A 12757-nucleotide genomic window follows, 5' to 3' on the forward strand; every position below is an offset into this window, starting at 1 on the left:
CTGCCTTGAAATGTACAAGACCATTTCTCTCTAAAAGGGATTTCATCTTAGCTTTGCAATGCAAACCCATTTCCTGAATGTTGAATACTAGTCTGCATCCCAAATCACACCATATTCCCCATATAGTGCAATACTTTTGACCAGAGCCCTATGGGCCCTGGTCAAAAGTAGTGCACTAAATAGGGAACAGGGCACCAATTGGGACGCGCTCCTAATCTGGTCATTTTCTCTTGTATAAAGACCCTTTTCCCCTCGGATAAGCCATTCCTGACACTCCTTTAGTTCACAGACGTTTCCTCAACTGGTGCCCTCATCCCTCCACTGTTTCTTCCCACCACCCCTACATCCCAGTCCCATGTGGCTCAGTTGATAGAGCATGTCACTTGCAACGCCAGGGTTGTGGGTTCCGTTCCCATGGGGGACCAGTACAAACAAAATATGAAAATGTATGCACTCACTACTGTATATCACTCCGGAAAAGAGCGTCTGCTAAATGACTAAAATGTAAAATGTCGTCCCTTTATGTCCACCATTCCCTCCACCCCTCTGCAGTCTGCTCTTTCCGTCTTCCCAGGGGGAAGAGTCAGCCGATGCATGACAGACAGACGACTCAGACAAACGGGGGCCACACACAGACAAACACACACACAGCCACACATACACACCCTCCAGTCCCCAGCCTCCAGTCGGGGCTCAAGGGCACAAGATGTACAGATAACCTTGATGTGTGGCCTTGCCGCCTGGGGCCTGGCTAGCTTGGGAAGCTGCAAGGAGCAGATAACTCAATCACCCAGCCCTCCTCTAAAGCTTCAGGCGACAGCATCCTGCATAACCATCCACCGCCAAGGGGGAAGTGAGATTGTGTGTGTGTGTGTGTGTGTGTGTGTGTGTGTGTGTGTGTGTGTGTGTGTGTGTGTGTGTGTGTTGGACTGTAATAATACCACAGCATGGACACATCACTCCTCTCTGAGCATCTTTAGCCTCTACAGGCACGGACCCATCAGCTGTTGTTGTCAATATTACATTCCATTTGTCCAGGTTGTCATTCCATAGACTGGACCATAGTATGTCCCCTGATGCTAAACTAGAACAATTACGTAGAGATGTAAGCAGAGTTGGTATACAATGGGTGACAAGGACAGAGCTTTTGAGGGGGTCAGCTAGGTGACTTTAGGGAGGTAGTGGTTGTCTTGGAGCACGGTGCCCCAATAGGAAGAGGGAGGGGTTTGTATTCCCGTGGGCTAGAGTGCCCCAATAGAACTATAGGGAGTGGCTGGATGTTAACAAGTGTTAATTGACTATTGTTTTCACCTCATTTTCTCCCATTGACTCAATAGAAGCTGTTAACATACCTTCTGAATATAAAGGCAAAGCCATTGACATAATTTACATCATTCAAATGCATCTCAACCAGCCCGTCTTGGACATTAGCATGCTAAATGGAGAAAAGGGCAGGGAGAAAGTTGAACATAGAATTGTGGGGAAGGGTAGTAAATTGTTGCATAAAGTGGCTTAGGTTGGATAAATCAATCAAAAGAGAGACAGAGAGAGAGAGAGAAAGAGTGAGAGGTTCTCATAAAGAAAAGAGAAAGTGCTTACATACTATAGAGGCCCATTCAAACATCTGGTCCCAGTTGCTGCATTTCTAAACCAAACCACAACGAATGTGGCTCTGGCATCGCATCACAAGCATCTAATTGCATACAGACTTACAGACGGTTTTTCTTCTGAGTACTAGCTGGAACAACCACAGCAACTTGCATTGAAAAAAGCTGAATGCTGTCCTCCTAAATGCCTGTACTGTAGTATAGTTTATACATGCAGTATGTCCTCACAAACAATGATAGAAATACAATTGAACAGCTTTATGTGATTCCTTGTATAAAATGCTTACAAAGACGCATGAGTCCTCAATTATGATATGGTTGGATTTCCCCCAACTTCTCCTGTAGCTCAGTTGGTAGAGCATGGCACTTGCAACGCCAGGGTTGTGGGTTCGTTTCCCACGGGGGGCCAGTATGAAAATGTATGCACTCACTAACTGTAAGTCGCTCTGGATAAGTGCGTCTGCTAAATAAGTAAAAATTTAAATGTAAAAATTTCATTCAGGCAAAATACTTTTGTAAGCGGTTGGCCCATTCACTTACTTCAGCAAATAACAGAATAGAGTCTGAACAGCTCAGGTCCTGTAAAATATCCTGACCTCATAGCTCATTACACTACAGTATAAACCATTATCCACACAACAGAAAGAAACTGGATGAAAAGCACATAAATAAATGCTCTATGGCCAAACAGTATAGATAGCATTAAGAGAAAGGGGAGCTTACTGTGTAGTTTCTCCCAATGGATTTATGTTTGCTTTTTGATACTTAGCCTACCTGAAATAGATTCACTTCTTCTCTCAAACACGTCAGGCGCATGCAAACACACCCACCTTTCTACCCCACTTCATCAACCCTGTGTGTTTTAAGTGTGCATACAGTATGTGGATTCCTTGTCGATCTTTTGGTCCCTGTCTTCCTGTGCTGTGCCATTAGAGGGGATTCCTGAGGTAAGACAGACCCGTTACGTAAAGATCTGCTACAGACTTCGAGGAGAAGAAAACTTTGTACGCCCCAGACACACACAATCTCCCTATCACAACAGACTAATTTACGGTACATTAGCTGAAAAACATGCCGTTTAAATGACTTTTTAGACCAAAAAAACACATTTAGTATCACAAAGGAAGAATACAGTGAGGAACATGACTCATTGTAGTTTAATCCTGAAGGCTGGTGTCACTGCAGCCACTTCCTGAGCCCTGACTGAGCTGAAGGATACTTGAGGTGAAGTGTTATGTTGTAAAACAATAGAAACCATGCACTGTTCAACTGCATTGAGGGAGCCCAAAGAGAGGGGTGATAGGGTCACACCTGGAGACACATGCCTGTACACGCAACAGGTTGACGGTTATCTGGGAGTACTGGCGCTCTGGGGAGGGAGGGAGAGAGGGAGAGAGGGAGAGAGAGATCCTGACTAAGGCCCTGCACCTGGCAACCCGCCAACCTCCTGTCTCTCCCTCTGTCCCTCCTAAAAACGGCCCCCAGGCCCCAGACCAACAAGGTGACCGCTGCTCCCCCCGCTCCTCCTAACAAGGCTATAAGAGATAACGCGCTACAGTGACCCCCGGCATCAACAACCACCACCACTACTGTGTGTCAGAGCCCCATGTTAACTTACAACCTCTTGTTCCTGCTTCACTATCTCTGTCTGCGTCAGATCTGGGTCTAGATGGTATTTGTTTCGTTACAAACAATTTAACTGTGCTTGATTGAGCTTACCTGGCACAATGGAACCAACAGAATTGTCCCAAATGTGTAAAGACTGCCCATCTGGCGAACAGACAGGCTCAATCAAACACTCAAAGTATTAGAAAGAAAGAAAAATACTATTTGAACCCATGTCTGTCTGAGTCTGTCTATGTCTTTACCCCCCTCAGGATGATTATAGTGTAGGTAAATGGGGCTGCAGAATGACAGTGCAATAACGGCAATTAAAACCCCAGACAGCCTGATAGAGTGAGACCGATAGAACAGCAGTGGAGCATTGCTCTCTTCCTGCAGCATGGTTTAGTTTCTGGGCAGGTTCATGTTGATCAAAGTAAGATGATCTTCACCAGACAAACCCACACACATTCAGTTAAAAATCCCCCTCCGCCTGCTATTAAGATTCCCTGCAGGTGAATTTATGGTGATGGTTTTGCTGCAAGGACTATCATTTGGATTACTAGTGGTGATATTTATCTGAAATAAGGTGCGCTAGTACTAGTAGTTAAATATACAACCACTATGACTGTGATATGTGGTTGTCCCACCTAGCTATCTTAAAATGAATGCACTAACTGTTTGTCACTCTGGATAAGAGCATCAGGGGAGAGAGAGAGGCGCGAGAGAGAGAGAGGCGCGAGAGAGAGAGAGTAGAGGGCAGGGGGTTCCTTGTTGCTTTATTTCTACTCTTTCACAGCGAGTGGAGCGGCATTTTCCTGATGATATATTGACCTACTTAAAGCAATAAGCAAGGCCAATGTTGGCTGCCAGCTTTGCCTGCCCTGTCACAACGTCTGATTTACAGTACATTCACTGAGAGTACAGCACCAGGGTGATCCGGCAGAGAGATAGAACAACAGCCAGACGACAGGAGAGATAGGCATGGAGGGAAAGAAAGAGAGAGCGAGAAAGAGATGGGGGAGAGAGATCAGACGCCATCAGTCTTCTATGGATAGAAATATAGAACATCAACAACAGGGGGGAGAGGGAGAGGGAGAGAGAGAGAGAGAGAGATCAGACGCCATAATTCTATGGATTGAAAGTTAGAACAACTACAACACGACGGGGGGAGAGGGAGGGGGAGAGAGAGCAAAAGAGACAGAGGGAGGGAGGGGGGAGAGAGCGGGAGAGATAAAGAAAGAGAGAGAGAGGAAGAGAGATAAAATATGAAAAAGGGAACGAGAGTAACATTTAGAAAGAAAAGTGTGTGAACTGAACATACCTTGGGACCCAATCTGCTAGTTAGTAATTAAATGGAACTGGTGATAATGCTGTAATTATAGTACTCTGATTCCCGACAACACACCCACACCCACTAGATTGTACTTTGGTCAGGGGATAAACATGTCAAAACGAAACTGTTGGGAAAGAGCAGGGAGTTTTGTGTGTTTGCACCCCCTGACTTTTGAACTAAAAGCTCTATGTAGAAAGCCAGATCTCTGTAAAGAGAGCCAGTGTGTGTGTGTGAGTGTGTGTGTGAGTGTGTGTGTTCGTAGAGAACTATTACCAGACAGAGTTAAACCTTGGATTCAGTAGCCATCTAAACTTTCCAATTTTGGAACAAACAAGGAACACCTTGAACTCCTTAAATACACATAAATACATAGGTTTGTTTACCCCATCACCTTTACTGTGGGAGTCCAGTATGGACCTTGGGACATCCTAGAGCTACTGCCACCACAGAGCAACAGTCACTAGCCAGGAAGTTGGTGCTATCATGCCAGATCCCTGCCATTCATTGTCATGACAGCAATGGAGTAGGCAAGAGCACAAACAGATCTGGGACCAGGCTAACCAGTCATTCCTGGGTTGATACTCCATGTGTATTTTACTCCTCGTGTTATTTTATTTTTTGTATTATTATTTTTAAACTCTGCATCGTTGGGAAGGGCTCGAAAGCAAATATTTCACGTAAAGTCTACACCCGTCGTATTCGGCCCATGTGACTAATAAAATTGTTTTTTATTTGATTTGAGTTATCTGTTCTAGGGCTGTTCTGGCATCTCTACTGCTATTTTATTTTCCTGGAAAAGGCAACAATAGGATACAACAGAAGTCAACAGAGAACATTTAACCTGTCCAAGAGAGAGAAATCTACACAAACTGCTGAGTTGATGATATGTGGTTATCCCACTGATTGCCTCCACAGAGCTTACCCACTGGGTAGACACTGGTTGAATTGATGTCTGTGCCCAGTGGGCTAGTCACTCCTGGGTTGATATGTGGTAATATCGGTCCTGTTTTGGGGCTCTGGGCCAGACCCTCTGTTATCTCATCTCCATATGGTGTTGGAGTGGTTATCGAGAGAGAGAGAAAGAGATACATAATGACATTTTAAATGTCTTTATTATTTTTGAACTTTTGTGAGTGTAATGTTTGTTGTTAATTTTGATTGTTTATTTCACTTTTGTTTATCATCTACTTCACTTGCTTTGGCAATGTTAACATATGTTTCCCATGCCAATAAAGCCCTTAAATTGAAATAGAGAGAGAGAGAGAGAGAGAGGAGAGAGAAGAAGAGAGAGAGAGAGAGAGAGAGAGAGAGAGAGAGAGAGAGAGAGAGAGAGAGAGAGAGAGAGAGAGAGAGAGAGAGAGAGAGAGAGAGAGAGAGAGAGAGAGAGAGAGAGAGAGAGAGAGAGAGAGAGAGAGAGAGAGAGAGAGAGAGAGAGAGAGAGCGAAAGAGACAGAGAGAGCGAAAGAGACAGAGAGAGACAGAGACAGAGAGAGACAGAGACAGAGACACAGAGAGAGAGAGAGAGAGAGAGAGAGAGAGAGAGAGAGAGAGAGAGAGAGAGAGAGAGAGAGAGAGAGAGAGAGAGAGAGAGAGAGAGAGGGAGAGAGAGAGAGAGAGAGAGAGAGAGAGAGCGAAAGAGACAGAGAGAGACGAGAGAGAGAGAGAGAGAGAGAGAGAGAGAGAGAGAGAGAGAGAGAGAGAGAGAGAGAGAGAGAGAGAGAGAGAGAGAGAGAGAGAGAGAGAGAGAGAGAGAGAGAGAGAGAGAGAGAGAGAGAGAGAGAGAGAGAGAGAGAGAGAGAGAGAGAGAGCTCATTGTTTACAGCCTGTTGGGCCGAGTGGCTCTCATGCTGTTGGCTTTAAAGCAGGGAAGACTGTGAGAACGGCCAAAGCTGACCTGAACACTGCTCTAGTACTCTGACCTGGGTTCAAATAGGATTTGAATTATTTTACATACTTAATGCCTGCTTGAAGAGTGAAATGAATAGTAAAATACCTTAAAACCCTTGAAAGACTGAACTGTACCCCCCATCAGTTAGGCTACAAAGCAATTGGATGTGAGTGAAATTTCCATACTACTTATGTAATTTGTCCACATAGACAATGCAGTGTTTCATCTGACTGAAGAGGACTGTATGGAGAGCAATGTTTCAGCCACCAGCAGAACATCAAGATCTGTTCTGGTCAATTAAACCCTTCACACAGTCACTACTGTTCCTTCAGCCTCCATTGAACTGAAAAGAAACTCCAGCACACTGGTGATCTTGATGCTCTACAGATTTAATGGAGCTGTATGCCAACGTTTATATTGAAATCTGGCTCAGTTCATGCTAGCATTTGAAATGACTATCATCGTAATAATAACTCTCTGAAGGGTCACAACAAACTATCTGTTGATAAGCAACTGCATACTAAAGTTACGGTTAGGTTTAAAATAAGGGTAAGGGTTAAGGTTAGGGATAGCGTTAGTAGATAGTTAGTTGAAATGTTACTGATCTACAGATGGACTATCCAAATAAAGTGTTACCCTCTGAAGTTCTACATCAAAATAGATGTACTGTGCCTTGAGAAATTAGCAATTGTAGTTTTTTTGGCATAGGATTTAATTGTACGTCTTTTTCCAATAACTCATTGAAAGTCGGCGGTAACATTAACAAAATGTGAAAGCTGACCTTTCTCGAGTAGATTCATCCATTAAAGCGGAGTCTGAGAGTGTTAGTTTGGCATGAAGGACGATGGAGAGGAGAGTGAATGGGGTTGGAGACTAGACTGTCTAGGCAAGACAAGAAGGACAGGGAGTTAGTAGTGTGTGTGTGTGTGTGTGTGTGTGTGTGTGTGTTTAGACTAGAGGAGAAGAGAGTTAGGAGGAGTGTCAGCCAGGCTACACATTATTAAAGACCCTGTTAGCTCAGAGGAGGAGGAAAGGAGAAACCTGCTGTTTTTCTTTTTCATCCTTTCCATTTAGGGGGCTAAATCAGACCTGGGTTCAACTAGTATTAGGTTTCCTTTCAAATACTTTGATTGAACCTGCCTGGAGTGCTAGATGGAACTATTCCATATTATTTTGGGATTATTCCATTGGTCCCATTGCTCCAGCCAAGCTCAAACATGTGCAGCTTGACCAATGGGAGAGAGAGAGAGGAAGGAAGTAGTGAAGAGAGTATTTCGCACTATTTAACTGTGACTCTTTTTCTAGTTTGTCTCCAGTCAACACATTTTGACTCAGACTGAGGCAACCAACGTTTGTAAGAAGTTGGTCTGGAGATCCAATGTACTCATTGAACTGCCAGATATTGGAGATCTAGAGAAGGAAACAGGATACAGCTTGTATCCAGATCAGTTTGTACCGTCTTGCCAACTTCAATGGAAATTGTCACGCCAATGACGATAGGAGTTGGCAAGACACATCTGGAACCAGGCTAGGATAGGCTACAAGAGAATTTGACAGAGAACTTGTTGACCTATACATGGATGGGAGACACATTCAAGCTCAGAAACAATGATATGCAGCAATATAAAGTTCCCTTTCTCGATTTCAACACCAATGTTAATGTTTTGTTTATCCATCAACACAACAACAGGAAATATTTATTGCACTGAGCTATTTCATACATTTGGGATCCAAAAGGCCCATCTGTGAGTACTTAACAGTCTTTTTCTCCAGCAATAACAAACGACTTCATTCTGGGTGTCAGCCACTTGTAGGGCCCTATAAAATCTGCATTGCGGAGAACGCGGACAGAATCACGGAATCCAGACATTAAAACCGAATTCAACAATATTAAAACATTTATTGAACTTTGTCGGAAATCAACTAAATATATTTAACTTATTAGAAAATGCATTATTTGCACAAGTTAATAATAAGACATGAACAAAATGCATCAGTGATTCATATTTTCCTGTAACTTTCTGAAACTGCACAGGAATCCCCCTGTCTGTGTGTTTGTGTGCGGTGCACACGTATGTCTACACTTTGTGTAGGGGTTAGCATTGATGCTAATGATAACCTTCTTCTGGTATAGATGGAAAGGCTTTCCCAACCTTCTCAAATAAATGTTAACTACAAAAGTAGCCTATGCCTCCATGGCATAATGATATTATGATTATTTTCATCAATCCAGTGGCCATATGTTTTGCAAACACAGCAATCACGAGTCACATGAGCGCTACAGAAACATCGCTAACCAAACAACGGTCTCTGGCTGGTGTACACTTGCATTATGTAACTTTTTGGGCAACCCGTTCAAATGTACATAGAAATGTGAGTTATAGATCGGTCATTCTCAATGAAAGCAAGTCTAAGAAGCAGGATATATTCGATTTCTATGCTTCCAGTTCATTCCACAGCAGTTTCGATGGTACAGTCGTGGTCAAAAGTTTTGAGAATGACACAAATATTGGTCTTCACAAAGTTTGCTACTTCAGTGTTTTTAGATATTTTTGTCAGATGTTACTATGGTATACTGAAGTATAATTACAAGCATTCCATAAGTGTCAAAGGCTTTTATTGACAATTACATTAAGTTTATGCAAAGAGTCAATATTTGCAGTGTTGACCCTTCTTTTTCAAGACCTCTGCAATCCGCCCAGGCATGCTGTCAATTAACTTCTGGGCCACATCCTGACTGATGGCAGCCCATTCTTGCATAATCAATGCTTGGAGTTTGTCCGAATTTGTGGGTTTTTGTTTGTCCACCCGCCTCTTGAGGATTGACCACAAGTTTCCTGGCCACGGACCCAAAATGTCGATGTTTTGTTCCCCGAGCCACTTAGTTATCACTTTTGCGTTATGGCAAGGTGCTCCATCATGCTGGAAAAGGCATTGGTCGTCACCAAACTGTTCTTGGATGGTTGGTGAGAAGTTGCTCTCGGAGGATGTGTTGGTACCATTCTTTATTCATGGCTGTGTTCTTAGGCAAAATTGTGAGTGAGCCCACTCCCTTGGCTGAGAAGCAACCCACACATGAATGGTCTCAGGATGCTTTACTGTTGGCATGACACAGGACTGATGATAGCGCTCACCTTGTCTTCTCCGGACAAGCTTTTTTCCAGATGCCCCAAACAATCGGAAAGGGGATTCATCAGAGAAAATGACTTTACCCCAGTCCTCAGCAGTCCAATCCCTGTACTTTTTGCAGAATATCAGTCTGTCCCTGATGTTTTTCCTGGAGAGAAGTGGCTTCCTCGCTGCCCTTCTTGACACCAGGCCATCCTCCAAAAGTCTTCGCCTCACTGTGCGTGCAGATGCACTCACACCTGCCTGCTGCCATTCCTGAGCAAGCTCTGCACTGGTGGTGCCCCGATCCCGCAGCTGAATCAACTTTAGGAGACGGTCCTGGCGCTTGCTGGACTTTCTTGGGTGCCCTGAAGCCTTCTTCACAACAATTGAACCTCTCTCCTTGAAGTTCTTGATGATCCGATAAATGGTTGATTTAGGTGCAATCTTACTAGCAGCAATATCCTTGCCTGTGAAGCCTTTTTATGCAAAGCAATGATGACGGCACGTGTTTCCTTGCAGGTAACCATGGTTAACAGAGGAAGAACAATGATTTCAAGCACCACCCTCCTTTTAAAGCTTCCAGTCTGTTATTCTAACTCAGTCAGCATGACAGAGTGATCTCCAGCCTTGTCCTCGTCAACATTCTCACCTGTGTTAACGAGAGAATCACTGACATGATGTCAGCTGGTCCTTTTGTGGCAGGGCTGAAATGTAGTGGAAATGTTTTTGGGGGATTAAGTTCATTTTCATGGCAAAGAGGGACTTTACAATTAATTGCAATTCATCTGATCACTCTTCATGACATTCTGGAGTATATGCAAATTGCCATCATAAAAACTGAGGCAGCAGACTTTGTGAAAATTAATATTTGTGTCATTCTCAAAACTTTTGACCACGACTCTGAGAGCTTGTTTTGTCACAAACTGAAATTAGGCAAACAATTAAAATTTTTGCAACCAGGAAATGGCGGAGCAATTTCTGCATATTGCACCTTTAAAGGGTAACTACACCCAAAACTCCAAGACATCAAAAGTGGTCTCCTGATGTGGTCTGAGTATTGTTGAGGACTTAGAAAATCCAATTTTGTTGTTTTTCTATTCATAAAGTGTAATTCTGAGAGCGAAAACCTGAAGAAATTTGGAAAAATGGAATACTGGAAAAACAAAACAGAGAAAAAGGAATTTGGGGAAAAACTAAACGGAATCAGGTAAAAAATAAAAACGATTTTATATAGGGCCCCGACTCGTCTGATGAGTTGTCTCCCTATGCCAGACAGACTGTTGGGAGAGAGTGTGTTCATTGCATGACAGATGTGAGATGTGGCACACACACATCACAATTAGTCGCCATTATAAATTCCTCCATACCATATACTCACACCCAGAGAACCCATACATAGTGAAAGTGTTTGGGTGCAGAGATGGAGAGGGTGGCTCTCAGATGTGACTGTCTTGCCTGGGACCAGCCTCTCAGAGAGACCACACAGATGAGATGAGGCCGAGTTCAGACATGAGCACACACATCCCTCTGAACAGCCAGACTAAACAACCGGACGTCATTAAAGAGAGCTATTAAATGACTAGACTATAACTGCCCAACCGGGCCGGGCCAGACTGGGCAGTCAGACAGGGAAGACGCAACACTGGTGTCCTTCAGACAGACAGAGAGGGCATAACCTGACCCAATGTTACACTGGCTGAACAAGGCTTAATCTCTTAACTGCACTAATTAAATGGTGATGTGAGCGCAAAGAAATGGCCACCATGGTTTGTAATGTATATCATCTGTGGATGAGCTGAATGGGAAGGTCAGTGACGCTAAAAAACTATCGTAACATCTAAACTCAATGTCATATAAGCTTAGGCTACAGCAATCCTGAGGGCACCTCCACAGGGACATGGTTCTACAGAAGCTTTACAGCCACCTTTCAAGAAGTGAAACCTAAGTTACTTGAGGGGCTTGCCCTGCTTGCTGTTGGCTGTAGAGGGCTATACTAGAACTATACTTACAGATATCAGATAGGTAACATGTAGGCTAACTATACTTACCGATATCAGATAGGTAACATGTAGGCTAACTATCCTTACAGATATCAGATAGGTAACATGTAGGCTAACTATACTTACAGATATCAGATAGGTAACATGTAGGCTAACTATACTTACAGATATCAGATAGGTAACATGTAGGCTAACTATACTTACAGATATCAGATAGGTAACATGTAGGCTAACTATCCTTACAGATATCAGATAGGTAACATGTAGGCTAACTATCCTTACAGATATCAGATAGGTAACATGTAGGCTAACTATACTTACAGATATCAGATAGGTAACATGTAGGCTAACTATACTTACAGATATCAGATAGGTAACATGTAGGCTAACTATACTTACAGATATCAGGCGCTTCATCTGATCCATCTGGACAGTCCTTCTCTCCATCGCAGCGCCATCCTTTAGAGATGCATGTCACCTGGTCCTTACACACAAACTGTTTAGGACTGCATGTCTTTGGAGCTGGAACATACAGAATACAGACAATGCGTTATTACCAACATCTATCACAGAGTTCTTAGTTCTTTTTGGATAATGTTTTCCGTCCCGGGAACCTGTAATACAATGATATATGTAATTCTATGGTTTTCCCCTATACTGTATTCTTGTGCCTGTATTTCTGTAAAGGTATGAATGTTTTATTTTAAACTGAACAGAAAGTAGGCTAGTGGATCACTACTGAAGACATTTATTGGACCAGGACTGTTGTTTTGCGTGTGTTTTGTGGGCAGGTTGTTATAGCTGTAGCATATAGGCTCGCATATACTGGCCTAATTAAAGTGGAGCTTCACAAGGTTTCCCAGAGTGTGGCTGAGTCTTACCAGACCAGACCTGGTTTCAAGTAGTATTTATTTTATTTCAAATACTTTCAGCGTTTGATGGAGCCTGCCTGGAGTCTCAGCTGGGTGGGGTTGCAACTTTTGGGACTCTTCCATTGGTTCAATAGCGCCAGGCACGCACAATCCAGGGAAGCTAGAGTATTTCAGAAATAGCAAATACTATTTGAACCCAGGTGTGAGTTTCAGTTTAACCATGTCAGCAGAGGGGCAGTGCCAGACATAGCTAGTGGGCCATTGGGCCGTCAGGGCTACTCTGTGGTGCTACCATGTGGTACACCAACCTCAACAATCTGCTGACATATACTGCTCAGAAA

General features: G+C 43.4%; 1 protein-coding gene across 1 annotated transcript in view; it reads right to left on the minus strand.

Moving 5' to 3' along the window:
• The window catches only part of LOC121545850 (low-density lipoprotein receptor-related protein 1), a 147986-nt gene that overhangs the window by 103809 nt on the left and 31420 nt on the right, over positions 1-12757 (minus strand). The window contains 1 exon segment of the mRNA XM_041856721.2: positions 11944-12066. Coding sequence (XP_041712655.2) covers positions 11944-12066 — 123 coding nt within the window.

Source organism: Coregonus clupeaformis, chromosome 30 (genome assembly GCF_020615455.1).
Source record: "Coregonus clupeaformis isolate EN_2021a chromosome 30, ASM2061545v1, whole genome shotgun sequence".
Classification (NCBI taxonomy): Eukaryota; Metazoa; Chordata; class Actinopteri; order Salmoniformes; family Salmonidae; genus Coregonus; species Coregonus clupeaformis.